Source organism: Amia ocellicauda, chromosome 3, assembly GCF_036373705.1.
Source record: "Amia ocellicauda isolate fAmiCal2 chromosome 3, fAmiCal2.hap1, whole genome shotgun sequence".
NCBI lineage: Eukaryota > Metazoa > Chordata > Actinopteri > Amiiformes > Amiidae > Amia > Amia ocellicauda.
Genome location: NC_089852.1, coordinates 19381928 through 19395551, shown reverse-complemented (window position 1 = coordinate 19395551; position 13624 = coordinate 19381928). Strand labels below are relative to the sequence as shown.

The window sequence follows — 13624 nt, the reverse complement described above, 5'->3', positions numbered from 1 at the left end:
TGAGCACCAAGTATGAAAAGCAAACTGGTGACACATTTGAATTCACACTGGTTTGGATATGTGTCACTCCACATTAATAGGGATGAAAGTGTTACATAGAAGTAAAAAAAATGTATTGAGAATTTTGCAACTTTTTCCTGTCTGTTAAGTAGTTTGTTTCATCACAAAAATTCCCCAACCAAAGAAAAGATACTTGCAGAAGTTATCTTCTTTCACCCGCGTGAAAATTGATGTTTTGGATGTAACGGGGACACAAATGCACTGTATCTATAATTCATAGTAATGAATATAGAAACTTACAGAAAATACAGAAGATTTTGCACCCATCATATTTCACACATTTAACGGGCAGGGTACTGTCTACCTTTAAGAGTAAATGGAGCTGATTTCCATCGAAAGCAGATGGCTAATATTTTGATAGCTGGTTCAAGTAACTGAATAATTAGAATTGAGCCCCCATTTAGTGCTGTTTAAAGGGATCTAACAACTTATACCCAGATGATCGTGAGAAAATGTTAAATATTATTCATGAAAGACTTGAAAATGTTTTGGATGTAACAGGGACACAACAAAGGTACACACACATACTATCCAAATGGAAGAATCATCAATAAAGGTGATTGAAAACTCACTAGAACAGTTAGTAATTTTATAAAAAAAAATAAAAATAAAAAATCTTACAAAGTAATTGATATCAGAATTCAGTCCTCATAATACATTTGGATGTAACATGGACACCGAAGTTGTAATGTTACATAATACTGAAATAATGCAACTTTTTTTAAAACAGTCCTAGGAGTAGATATTTAGTATATTCTCCAGACCTGCTAACCTATATTGATTTTGCGTAGCATTTACGCATTTTGACATCAAAGTATGCTGGTACGCATTGTAACACCAAAATACGCAAAAATAAGGCTGAAGTTCTGCACACTTGCCGTTACTAACCTGATCTGATGAAAACATTGAGCAGAGCCAATCCAGGCTCGAAATATGGAAGGTTGACAATATCACACCGACCCTCTCCCTGTCTGGGAGGGGAGATTCCGCCTCCGGCCCCTCACTCTGTCACTTAATAACCTGCACTGCACGCAGCTCTGATGTCAGTCTCGATGCGAGCAGGAAATCCACAATTTCTGCAATATCACAAAATAAGTTAGGGTTCTAATTATAGTACATGTCCTCATTCAAATAGTATGTATTTTGATCATTGATTAATCAGCTAGGACAACCTTATTGTGTAACTTATTCAGTCCTTCTAAAAAGTATTACCCGGTTTAGACTTTAGGTCACTGTGACCACAACAACACCGCATGTAAACACAAATGGACATTTTTCAGTGACCTTTTCTGTTTTGGGGGAATTTAATTTAACAATTGATGTGGCAAGGCATTTATTTTTTGTCTTTCATAGTGAAATACTAGTTTTTGTCTTGTTCTTATTTTATTTAAATTTGTATTGCATGTTAAAGCACTGAGCAGATTATATCCACACCGTTTAACAAACAAACGAGCAATCTACACCATGGCGGTCCCTCTTCAGTAGATCCAGCTATGCTCCACTGCTCATGCATATAAGTCTCTGCTGCTTAATTTAATTTGGCTACAAACATGGTCTGCATTTGAACTGATACAGATGAAGGATTTAGTTATAAGAATTAATTATTTAAAAGGAGGACCACCTTTGGCTGAGAAGAAATGCTTTAGCATTAACATCATACCCTAATAATAAGGTGAAATAGAGGGAAAAAAAATTGAAATGTTTTTACATTAACTTCAAAATGGTTATTTTGTAATTCACCAAAAATCAAATGCATTAATGAATAAATAACTATTCAGATTTAGTTTAACTACCCTAGGACTACAAGGACACATGTGAACTTGTATGTTGGAGTTATAGTAAGGAAAAAAATATACAAATCCAGACTTAATATAGAAAAAAAAAATGTATATAACTATTGTTGCTGTTCTGCAGTAAATATCATTTGTTTGAATATAAAGATGATGGTTTGGCACCTGCCTGAGGATTATGGTAACTACGTGTTTTCAGCCATGGTCCTTAACATGTAACATATTTCTTCACTTCTATGTGTACGCTAGGCTTGTACTGGTTGCAATTAAGTATTTGTAATCATAAGCATTACTGAATTAATAATATATATTAAAAGAAGTTTTAAAAATTTGAAATTATTGAAAGTTTAAGTATGTAATTTGTTACAGGTTTCCTTGATGTAGTATAACATATACATCAAATATAAATTAGTCATGAATTAGTAAAACTGTAAATTAGTAATTGATTTAATAATTGCCAGTGATTTATTTTGTTTTGGGATAATGTATATATTCGGCCTCTTTATGGAATTACATGTTTTTTCCCTTCAGATTTTAACATGGAGTTTCTTCCCATCCTTAGGGGGCTCAGATGATGCATGGGCTGACTCTGATGAAGTGCCTGATGACAGTGCTGTACGGTAAGCATCTGTTTTTTTTAGTGGAGAGAAAATAATATAATTTAACTATTTTGTCTGTACTTTTAGATGGATTCCTTAATGGTGTAATGCAAATTTGAAATGACAGCAACTGAAAAAGACCAAAACATTTTGATGTACACGATGCACATTATATATACTCTCCAAAGTTTGTAATTGTGTGAAATATCAAGATATACACGGTATAGGCTTGCCATCAGCTTGCCCAGCTAAAATTACATAAGGAGAGCCCTGTTCAGAGATTTGTGAATTTGTTTGGCACTGCTGCTGCAGAGTTAATCTTAGGAAGAGCAAACGGCTAACTGGCCTACTGACCAATTGGAAGAGGACTTTCTTATAAAGGTTTTATTATTATTTTAATATTATTTTTGATACGGTTTTACTTACTTACTAACTAATTACTAAACACAGAAAAAAGGCATGTTAATTGGGGGTAGAACGATTACTAACTTTATGGAGTCGAATAGTTAAGGGTAAAGTAGTCGGGATTGTAGCACTCTGTTGGCTCCGGGCTTACAGGGCTTTATAGCCAGGAATCTTTTGATGGCAAACTAATCGCATATCATCATCATCATCATGTTCCTCAACTCACCCTGATTGTAAGATTGATAGGTACATTCTTGATAGTTTTAATAGTTCCATGTGGTGATGTTATCCACCCATTGATGTCTGGGTCTTTCTGTACTCCTTTAACCTTCTATTTTACCTTCTAAGAGGCATCATTGTAAGTTGCTCCATCTTGTTAGATGTCCAAAATACCTGTTCTTGCACCTCATCATCTTTATTAATAGTAATCGCCTAGTTTTAATAACATTTTTTGCATCTTTCGAATACCCACCTTTTCCAGTGCATCAATCCATATAGATATTTGATTGGATAACATCCAGGCTTTGCTTCCATAGGTTAGTGTAGCGTGTACATAACAATTAACTATTCTTCGTCTGGTCGGGATGGTCAATTTCATTGTAGTCAAGTTGTCATACATGTCATCTAAATCTTTTGTAGTCATTTTTGTATTACTTTAGTATGTTTTCCCATTGTTCTAACATTTAATGAGTTGTCAGTTATGGATGCATTTGACTTTATAAGGAACAAAAACTGATTACTAAGATTAATGTTGGACAGTGGCTTGACACTCATTTCGCTTTCATGTTCCTAGGAATGGGGACTCCCAGCTATTTGACAAAGTTCGAGGTCTAGATATCAAGCTCCTCCGGTACCTTTCTGTGCGATACATCTGTGACTTGATGGTTGAGAACAAGAAAGTCAAGTTTGGTTTAAAGTAAGTGTCATCTTCTCAACGACAGACAAAGTGCTATGCATGTTTTCAGCCCTGCTGTAGAGTATTAGTTTTTCTCAATTGCTATCGTACACTTACTAACAGTATTATCACAATAATCAAAACTGTTTACAAAAATACCAAAACATTTCACTCATTAAGTAGTGGTGAATATCTACATAACATTAGTCTGTTTACCCGAAGAAGAATATTACAAATAACATTTTATATTTTATCAGCAATATTTAAACATTGCAGGCTGGTGGTAGTGGTGTGATGGTGTGGGTGTTTTCAAAACATTGGAGCAATGTTTGAATACCACAGAACATCTGAGCATCCCTTCATGGCAGCAATCTATCCATCTGCTAATGGATGTTATCAGTACCATAAAGCCCCATGACAAAAGGCTAGGATTGTCCAGGAATGGTTCCACAAATATGACAGTGAATTCAGATTAGTACAGTGACCTGCCCAGTCACCAGATCTCTATCCAGTTGATCATTTGTGGGATGAGATGGGACGAGCTATTGGGAGTCGAGATCCACTACCAGGCAGCTTGGGCAAGCATCCCTGTTGAACACTTTTGACACTGTAGAATCCATACCCTGATGAATTGAGTCTGTTCTGAGGGCAAAAAGGGGTGCAATGTTTTGTAGACTGAGTGTACATGATCTATGGAAAGTCTACACTCCCTTAAACTTTTTTCACATTTTGCTGTATCAATGGCTCAGAGTTTCATGCATTTAAATTTTGATTTATTATTTTCCAATTATCAACACCATACTTCACACTGTTTTTTATATTATTTACCAAATTAATATTATGTATACAGTAGCTGTTGTGATAATTATTTTGTAGTTTCTGTAATCTTTCATACCATTGACTTGATTTTATGAACAGAACAATTTAAATCTGCACATCCATAATAAGCTCACTTTTTGACTTTGATCTCTAGTGTAACGTCATCGGAAAAGGTGGACAAGGCTCAACGTTATGCAGACTTTACTCTCTTATCTGTGCCTTATCCAGGTAAGCTCAAATCAACAGGTTTCATTTTGTTTCCTATTAGGTCTGCAATATTTGGGTAATTTTAGTTTTTAGGTACATTCTCTCCAACGTTTGCAGCTTTTGTAGGTTTTGCTGCTGTGTTGACGCACAATAACACTTTAATATAAAATTATATTGCATATTGAACTAATCCCTCAGATAACACTGGCTGAGGAGATGCCCATTGAAGATATATAAAGATACATATTTTGGAATTTACTTATTTGCTTGGAAAAAAAAAAAAAAAAAGCAATTACATGTAACCACAATTACTTCAGTGGTAGATGTCTGGCTTGCTGTGAAATTAATAGCAGATGGCTTTGACAGCATGTTTTTTGGAGGGCTCGTGCCATGTCTCATCCCTGCGGAAGCTGCATGGATGTCATAGCAGATAGCACAGTAATTGGTAGGGTTGGGTATCGTTTGAATTTTATTGATTCCGATTCTTATCGATTCCCAGTTTCAATTCCAATGTGGTAAAAAAAAAACAAAGGCAAACGTTTTGATATCAAACATTTTACAAATAGTCTTATTTTACAAAACATTTAGTTGCAGCTGAATACCATGAACAAAAATCAGCAGGCTACATGAAAAACTGAGGACTTGTTTACGAGCTGTATGTGTGCAAAACTGTTAAATTAAGACTAGAAGTGCTGACATTTCGAACTACCTACATACGCCAAAGCCGGTCATTGTAACCGATAGCTCTTTAACAGCTGTGATATGATAATCTTAGGCAAACTATCGCATAAAACTCATAAGTTTTGTTCATGAAGATCAAATCCAACATTTGTATAGAACAAATTGATTATTTAAATTGATATATGATCATAAAACATTAATAATATTGCTATGAGTAACAAAGCCCTTTTTTTTCTAAACACGTACACTGCAGTCAAAACATAAATAACTATATAGCCTACAATAAGCAAAACGCTAAAAAACAGCATACAATAAGAGAATGAAACAAGTGTAAACATTAATATTGGAGTAATGCTCAAAAGCAATATTTTCTAGTTCAAAAATAACTATTACATTTATCAAAACATAATTGTACACTAAAGTACTTTGTTTTCAACATATTGTATTCACTGTAGCTTTGTATTTCAATCAGCTGTTTACTATGTATTTAGCCTGCAGCTACAGCTCAGGACAGTCCACACAGGACACGTTTCTGCACTTTCACTGCATGAGCTCATACCTCACACTGCATTTTGACAGCCCTCTCCAGGTGAACACTTTTACTCCACGAAAATATAGCATCGCAGTAAATGCTCCTCCGCTGATAATGTCCATGAATCATAATTTTGCATGCAATGTGCCTGCGCTATTGCACTCTGTACTATGTGCAGTAGCAATCATGTATTGATCAGTAGAGTAAAAGCACTCGGTGCTTGGACCTGGCGTTTCACTCGCAGTGTTTTCACAAAACTGGCACAAACCCACGAATCATTACTGCCATTCCCAGTATCACTGATGCCCGTGAATCATTCATGTTCATATACATGGCATTTCCAAAACGAGCTCTCTTCAGTTTTCGGCTTCTGACTTCGCAAAGTGTAGCCACACTTTCGAGCACTTCCATCGCGACTGATGTTTACATGACGATGACATAGATTAGCGAGGAAGCTCCTGGCAGATCGCCGTTTGGGTCCTCTCACATGACATGTAAGAAAAATCCAGTCTATCTGAAAATGCGCACACAGGAATCGATTAGCGGATTCAAAATTTTAATTTTATAACAAATACCCGATTTCTCACCAATTTTGGAAACGATTTTCGATTCCCAACACTAGTAATTGGTGATTGCGAACTGGAATTTTGAAATTTAACATTATAAATAAATAAATAACAAATAGGACAAAAAATATATATTATGAATACATTTCAATTTGTATGTAAGTATGATCTAAGATGTTTATTCATAAAATATAAGAGAGATGCTGCACTAAACAAATGTTTCATTCACAAGGTGTTTTGTAGGTGGAGGTTGGGTTATATAGTGCTACTGTCTGACTGATTGACACTTAAAATAGAACAACAGCTGCAATAGTTTGTATTGGACAGACCATACTGTGGAAAAAATTGAAAGAAATCCTAGAAAAAGGAGGAATTCTTCACATGGTTTATCTGAGTCAATAAGAAATTCACTGGCACATCATAACCATGGCCATAATCCAAAAATATTCAAAATTGTTCAGCATATTATTGAATTCTGGAATTCTGCTGCTTCACTGTCACATACCTAGAGCATCAAATTAACTTGATAAAGCTTGAAATAAAATATACATTGCCTGAATTCACTCACTTCTTCTATCCAGCTTGGTAGTCTGTCTTGACTGAAGTTCATAAGTTACCCTGGCATCTCACTGTCTTATTACTGCTATGTGATCTCTATAGTTGCTTAGTTTTTAAATTACTTGGATGCACTTCTGTTTATTAATTAATTACATTTTATGGGAAGTTGTATTTATTTTAAATTTATTTCAGAAGTTTTCACATTAAAGTCAATTGTTGATGTTTTATTTCCTCCTGTGAAATACAGTAAAGTGTCAGTTGTAAAACACACACAGGCTTTTTTTGTTTTTAAGGAACTTTCCAAATCATTTTCTCCTGTTTCATAGGGATGCATTTTATATTTACTTTAAGATCATTATTTATTTACCCTCGTACTGCTCATAATTGTTATTAATTCTAGTGCTACATTTGGTTAACATAATTATTATTTTTTCCCCTCAAAGGAAATTCTGATTCCAGAGCTTTCACAGAAACTTTAAAATTTGACTTCTGTGCAAATGAATCCCTCACTTGAATTTGAACTGATAATGCAGCAGTTTTATTTTCTCAATAGCTTATGAATCATGTTTTGGGGGGGGCAGGGGGGGTTAACTACTTATGTTTTTGTTTTAATTTATATCCTAAATCTCAAACATTCACACTGATACACTAATACATTACCTGTTTTTGTCCTGCATGCATTATAATTAGGCCATTTACTTCAATATTGTACATGGATATGATCAGTCATATATATAATCTTAAAAGCAAACATGAATGAGCTTTTTTTCGGTTAAGACCAATTTAGTATATTTTTTTCTATATAGTATAGTATAGTGTATATCTGTTTTTGATTTGACTCAGTTTAATAAAACATTCTTCTTTTCCTCAATAGGCTGTGAGTTTTTTAAGGACTATAAAGACAGAGACTATACAGCAGAGGGACTGGTCTTCAACTGGAACCAGGTATGAAATTAATATATTCATAAATGTTCATATTGTGTTAATAATCAGGCATATAAGTAAACAATTATTATAACACAGACTGCTGTACCAAGATCTTTTCTTATTGTCACCTTCTTCCATTCAGTTCCTCCACACAGTTGTGATGTGTCAGTCAGTCTAAAAATTCAAACGCATGTATTTCCTTGACAGTTAGGCTTTCTTGGTGGGTGGGTTGGCTGGTTCTGTACGCTTCTTGTAGCAGAAAGGAAAGCAAGCCAGAAAAACTGGGTAGTGATCTGCGGTGGAAATGAACATTTTTATAGGACGAGGATTTAATCTTACCCATTAAACCTGCTTCAAATCCTGACCCTAACTCTAAGCCCAGACCTATCCCTAACTTGATAGATTATGAACTTGACCTTTCAGTATACACTGAAAACATTACTCAGTGTATTTTCTTTCTGAGGGTGGAAGCATATATCGAGATTCAATATGGATTGGGCTCAATTTTAGATTCAATCCAGGATTGAGGTATTTTTTCCTTTGCTTATATCAAAATTCACATTTGATCCTAGATTACAATCTTGGGTCGAGGTGGATTGAGTCTGGATGAGTGGAAAAACATTGCTACTGGTTATTTTGACATTCTCAGAAACATCTGAGATGGAAAATTGTGTTGTACGCCTCCATAGTAACCCATTTATAGAGTTTGAGGTGGTTCAATTCCTGCAATGTTTCTGAATGAGTGGAAAACATAATGGAGCTAGTAAATGAATTAAAATCACACATTGTAAGGTACCAAGACAAGAAAATCTCTCTTCCTGGTTGTAATCTGCATAATCGTTGTACGGGTTACATAAGGATGTAAACTGCTAGCGCGAGTATTAAATCATGATTTTTATTTTTTTAAATATCGTCAATGGGTGCAGTCGAGGGATATCTTCTTAGCTTCAGCTTTTACATTTTTGTACATAATTTTTAGTTGTTAATTTTCTCATCGATTTACACCACTATGAGAATTAAATTCAGTCATTATCTGCCTCCAAACTACTGAATATTAATCTTTAAAAGTAGAGCTCCATAATGCAAACTCTAAATACTATTTATTGTTAATAAATGTTTGATTCAATACTATTTTTTTGACCTATAATGCTTATTTGGTCTGGTTTTTACTTGTGTGCTTACTTTTTAAAATTGCAGGATTTTGTGGATGCTCCCCTCACTATCCCAGCATCCCTCAGCAAAAACTTGAATATCGACTGGAGTGAATATCAGGTGTTTATTTTTTATTTATTTGTTTATGTGTGCCTATACCTCAGTCAAAAGCATTGTCTTACAGTGACATCTGCTGCCTGAGAGAAAAATGTATATATATAATATGCTTGTGGTGGTGTCAGGGGAGTAAGGATTATGCTGTTTGTTTTGAATTTTGGCTTTGCTGATGTTTGATGTTTTTATGCTGTACACTTTTTTGGGGGTTTGATGTGTTTACATTACATCACTGGACTGAACAACAGCCGTATTAAAGATAAAATGTTTCATCTGCATCTGACAATGCAGAAATCCATATAACTAAGGAATTCACTTTTTGTGAAATATTTTATATTAAATCATACAGTATATTTGTGTGATTTAAGCTTTTTGCATTAGTTCCAGCTATCTAAATTATTTGAATTATAATTAATCATCTTTAATTATTGTACTTCAATTATTATGTGTGGTAGGATCAGGATCACCACATGATCTGTCTTTTCTTGCAACCTTCTGAATGTTTTTTTTGTATGCTTTATGAATGGTTTGTATTTATCAAAAATAAAACCAACATGAGCTTTGACAGGTTGACATTGCAGAAATCTAATTTGAATTAAACATCTGTCAGTCCATCAACTATTCATCAGTCATTGAGGAATTTGCAGTCCACAAAGATAGGAAGGACCACTTTGAAACAGTGAGTGGTGGGGTAGGGGGTCTCTCAGGGGGGCTCAAAATTGCTAAAACTGGGCCTGCATAGACCACATCCTATACTACTTCACAACACTGTAAGAGTGGTTTGGTCAGTAGGTTTCAGATAATAGCATTCCTAATTCCTCTTTCAGTCATGGGACCTGGTGCAGCAGACACAAAATTATCTAAAACTGCTGATTCATATCATCAACAGTGATGGTAAGTAAGTCTTGCTTAATCTTATAACTAGAAGAATGGAGAGGCAAGCTCTTGAATCTAATTTGCAAAATATGCTGCCTGTGTGTTTGTAAATCAGGTTAAACCGCTTTTGTAACAGCTCAACAGAGGGGTGTAAAAGTGTACACCTCTAAGGGATTGGAGATGATTGTTTGTATATTCAGTGGCCGCCACATTTATTCATACCCTTTATAAATTTTAACAGAAGAATATATATATATATATATATATATATATATATATATATAAACACTCACCTAAAGGATTATTAGGAACACCTGTTCAATTTCTCAGTAATGCAATTATCTAACCAACCAATCACATGGCAGTTGCTTCAATGCATTTAGGGGTGTGGTCCTGGTCAAGACAATCTCCTGAACTCCAAACTGAATGTCTGAATGGGAAAGAAAGGTGATTTAAGCAATTTTGAGCGTGGCATGGTTGTTGGTGCCAGACGGGCCGGTCTGAGTATTTCACAATCTGCTCAGTTACTGGGATTTTCACGCACAACCATTTCTAGGGTTTACAAAGAATGGTGTGAAAAGGGAAAAACATCCAGTGTGCGGCAGTCCTGTGGGCGAAAATGCCTTGTTGATGCTAGAGGTCAGAGGAGAATGGGCCGACTGATTCAAGCTGATAGAAGAGCAACTTTGACTGAAATAACCACTCGTTACAACCGAGGTATGCAGCAAAGCATTTGTGAAGCCACAACACATACAACCTTGAGGCGGATGGGCTACAACAGCAGAAGACCCCACCGGGTACCACTCATCTCCACTACAAATAGGAAAAAGAGGCTACAATTTGCACAAGCTCACCAAAATTGGACAGTTGAAGACTGGAAAAATGTTGCCTGGTCTGATGAGTCTCGATTTCTGTTGAGACATTCAGATGGTAGAGTCAGAATTTGGCGTAAACAGAATGAGAACATGGATCCATCATGCCTTGTTACCACTGTGCAGGCTGGTGGTGGTGGTGTAATGGTGTGGGGGATGTTTTCTTGGCACACTTTAGGCCCCTTAGTGCCAATTGGGCATCGTTTAAATGCCACGGCCTACCTGAGCATTGTTTCTGACCATGTCCATCCCTTTATGACCACCATGTACCCATCCTCTGATGGCTACTTCCAGCAGGATAATGCACCATGTCACAAAGGTCGAATCATTTCAAATTGACTTCTTGAACATGACAATGAGTTCACTGTACTAAACTGGCCCCCACAGTCACCAGATCTCAACCCAATAGAGCATCTTTGGGATGTGGTGGAACGGGAGCTTCGTGGCCTGGATGTGCATCCCACAAATCTCCATCAACTGCAAGATGCTATCCTATCAATATGGGCCAACATTTCTAAAGAATGCTTTCAGCACCTTGTTGAATCAATGCCACGTAGAATTAAGTCAGTTCTGAAGGCGAAAGGGGGTCAAACACAGTATTAGTATGGTGTTCCTAATAATCCTTTAGGTGAGTGTGTGTATATATATATATATATATATACACACAGTTTAATGCTGTACAGAACACTGTTCACAGGAACATCATGTTTTACAAATAATTACATGTTTTTCAAAAAACAAAACCGAAATCCAATTTATTCACAATCAGTATGTTGTGCATCCTCTTTTGACTTTGATGACATTGAGAAAATGCTTCCTCATGTTTTATAAGGTTCTGGCACTTCTCAGAAGGGATTTTACAAGTATTTTGGGCGAATTTCAGTCTGCAGATTTTTTCGAACGTTTATTTTGTGTTAATTTAACAATTTATTTGTAGACTTGGATGCATGCTTTAGATCATTATCATGCTGGATGATAGTCAGTTTTCGACCAAGTTTGAGCTTCTTTGCAGAGGGATCCGGGTTTTTGACCTGTCCTTGTCCTTGGCACATGTTTCCCTCTATTTTATCAAGGGCACCCGAAGATGTAAATCCCAAGATATCCAACCCTAAAGCATCCCATCTTTGGGAGTGGATGAAGTTCTTCTCAATACAAGCTTAATCTTTTCGGCACCCAAACATAATGCTGATCAGGATGTCTATAAAGCTAATTTATTGTATCAATTGAGGATTAAAAAAAACTGGCACCAAGTATTATGTGTTGTCAGAAGAGCTTCTTACCTGAAACTCTGCCATTAACGCCGGATTCAGGCAGCTGATGTTAAGTGGTACTTTTTGAGATATTTTATCGTGATGATGCCAGAATCTCTTGGGGCGGGTTGTACTAACGAGATCTGATCCGGGATCCAATCTTGATCGTGATCTCAATTGTATTGTACTAAACGGATCAGGGCTCAATCTTAAAGCCTGTGTTCGAACTACACACACACACACACACACACACACACACACAGATATATAGATGGGGTATTATTTGTGGTATTTAATTTAGATCAATTAATCAGACCATCTACAAGAGTAAGTGATTGATTAATCTTAAATTACTTCTAATACGTGCAATTTATAATTGAGATTATATTTAGGTTTTCTGTTTTTGCCAAACTTTTCCCCTCATTTATCACTTCAATTAATCCCTATCTGAATTATAATCAGAACAGTGTTATTTGTAAAATTGGTTTAATACTTGTACATATTCGTAATTATGGATTAATTCAGGCCTTTGGGCTTGCCAACATCTTTATTAACAGAATAGCTTTGTAATAGAACAGCTGTTTCCAACCCTGGTCCTAGAGATCCCTAGTTCAGAGTTTTATAAAATCAAACCTAAATCACTGGGTAATGCATATTGGTTATTGATCAATTAAGCAAGTACAATCCTCTGTTTAATTAATGGAACTCTGGTCCTTGAAGGCAGAAACATATTTTGAGGTTTAATTCAAAGGATATCTAAACTTTCTGATTGATCAGTGAAATGTTTCCAGTCATTATGAATTAGTGATTTAAGGTGATCTATAAAACATGCTGAACCGGGTCTCTCCGAATATTAATGATATCCCTATGTGTTTGCTAAATCTCTTGTCAATCATAAATCATAAATCATTGTCTTGTTATTTTGTTAATCCAGAAACATCTACATCCAAGCTTTACAATGGATGCGCGTTTACAATTTTGACAGTTTATGTATCTTTATGTGTTCTTCACAGATGAAAGTGGATTGTTAGTGCACTGCATATCTGGCTGGGATAGGACACCTCTCTTTGTCTCTCTCCTGCGACTCTCTCTGTGGGCTGTAAGTATCCCCCCCTCTTTTTTTTCTTCTTGGTTACCATGAACAAATTAGATCGTTTGACTATTCTGATAGTGTTTCTCTGGGAGGAGTATAGCATGAAACTGAGGTGACATACTTAACATGTCTGCAAGGTTTCTTTATTGATTTATCAGCACTGAGAAGAAATCATAGAAACTCATTTACCTGATGAGGGAGAGGAGAGAAATTAACATTTTCAGGGTT

General features: G+C 35.7%; 1 protein-coding gene across 2 annotated transcripts in view; it reads left to right on the top strand.

Moving 5' to 3' along the window:
• mtmr14 (myotubularin related protein 14) overlaps positions 1-13624 on the top strand; it is a 71809-nt gene that overhangs the window by 20509 nt on the left and 37676 nt on the right. For both annotated transcript variants that reach the window (XM_066698381.1, XM_066698380.1), the window contains exons 5-11: positions 2413-2470; positions 3648-3770; positions 4723-4796; positions 7987-8057; positions 9237-9311; positions 10133-10199; positions 13317-13402. In XM_066698381.1, coding sequence (XP_066554478.1) covers positions 2413-2470; positions 3648-3770; positions 4723-4796; positions 7987-8057; positions 9237-9311; positions 10133-10199; positions 13317-13402 — 554 coding nt within the window. The remainder of the gene's footprint in view (positions 1-2412; positions 2471-3647; positions 3771-4722; positions 4797-7986; positions 8058-9236; positions 9312-10132; positions 10200-13316; positions 13403-13624) is intronic.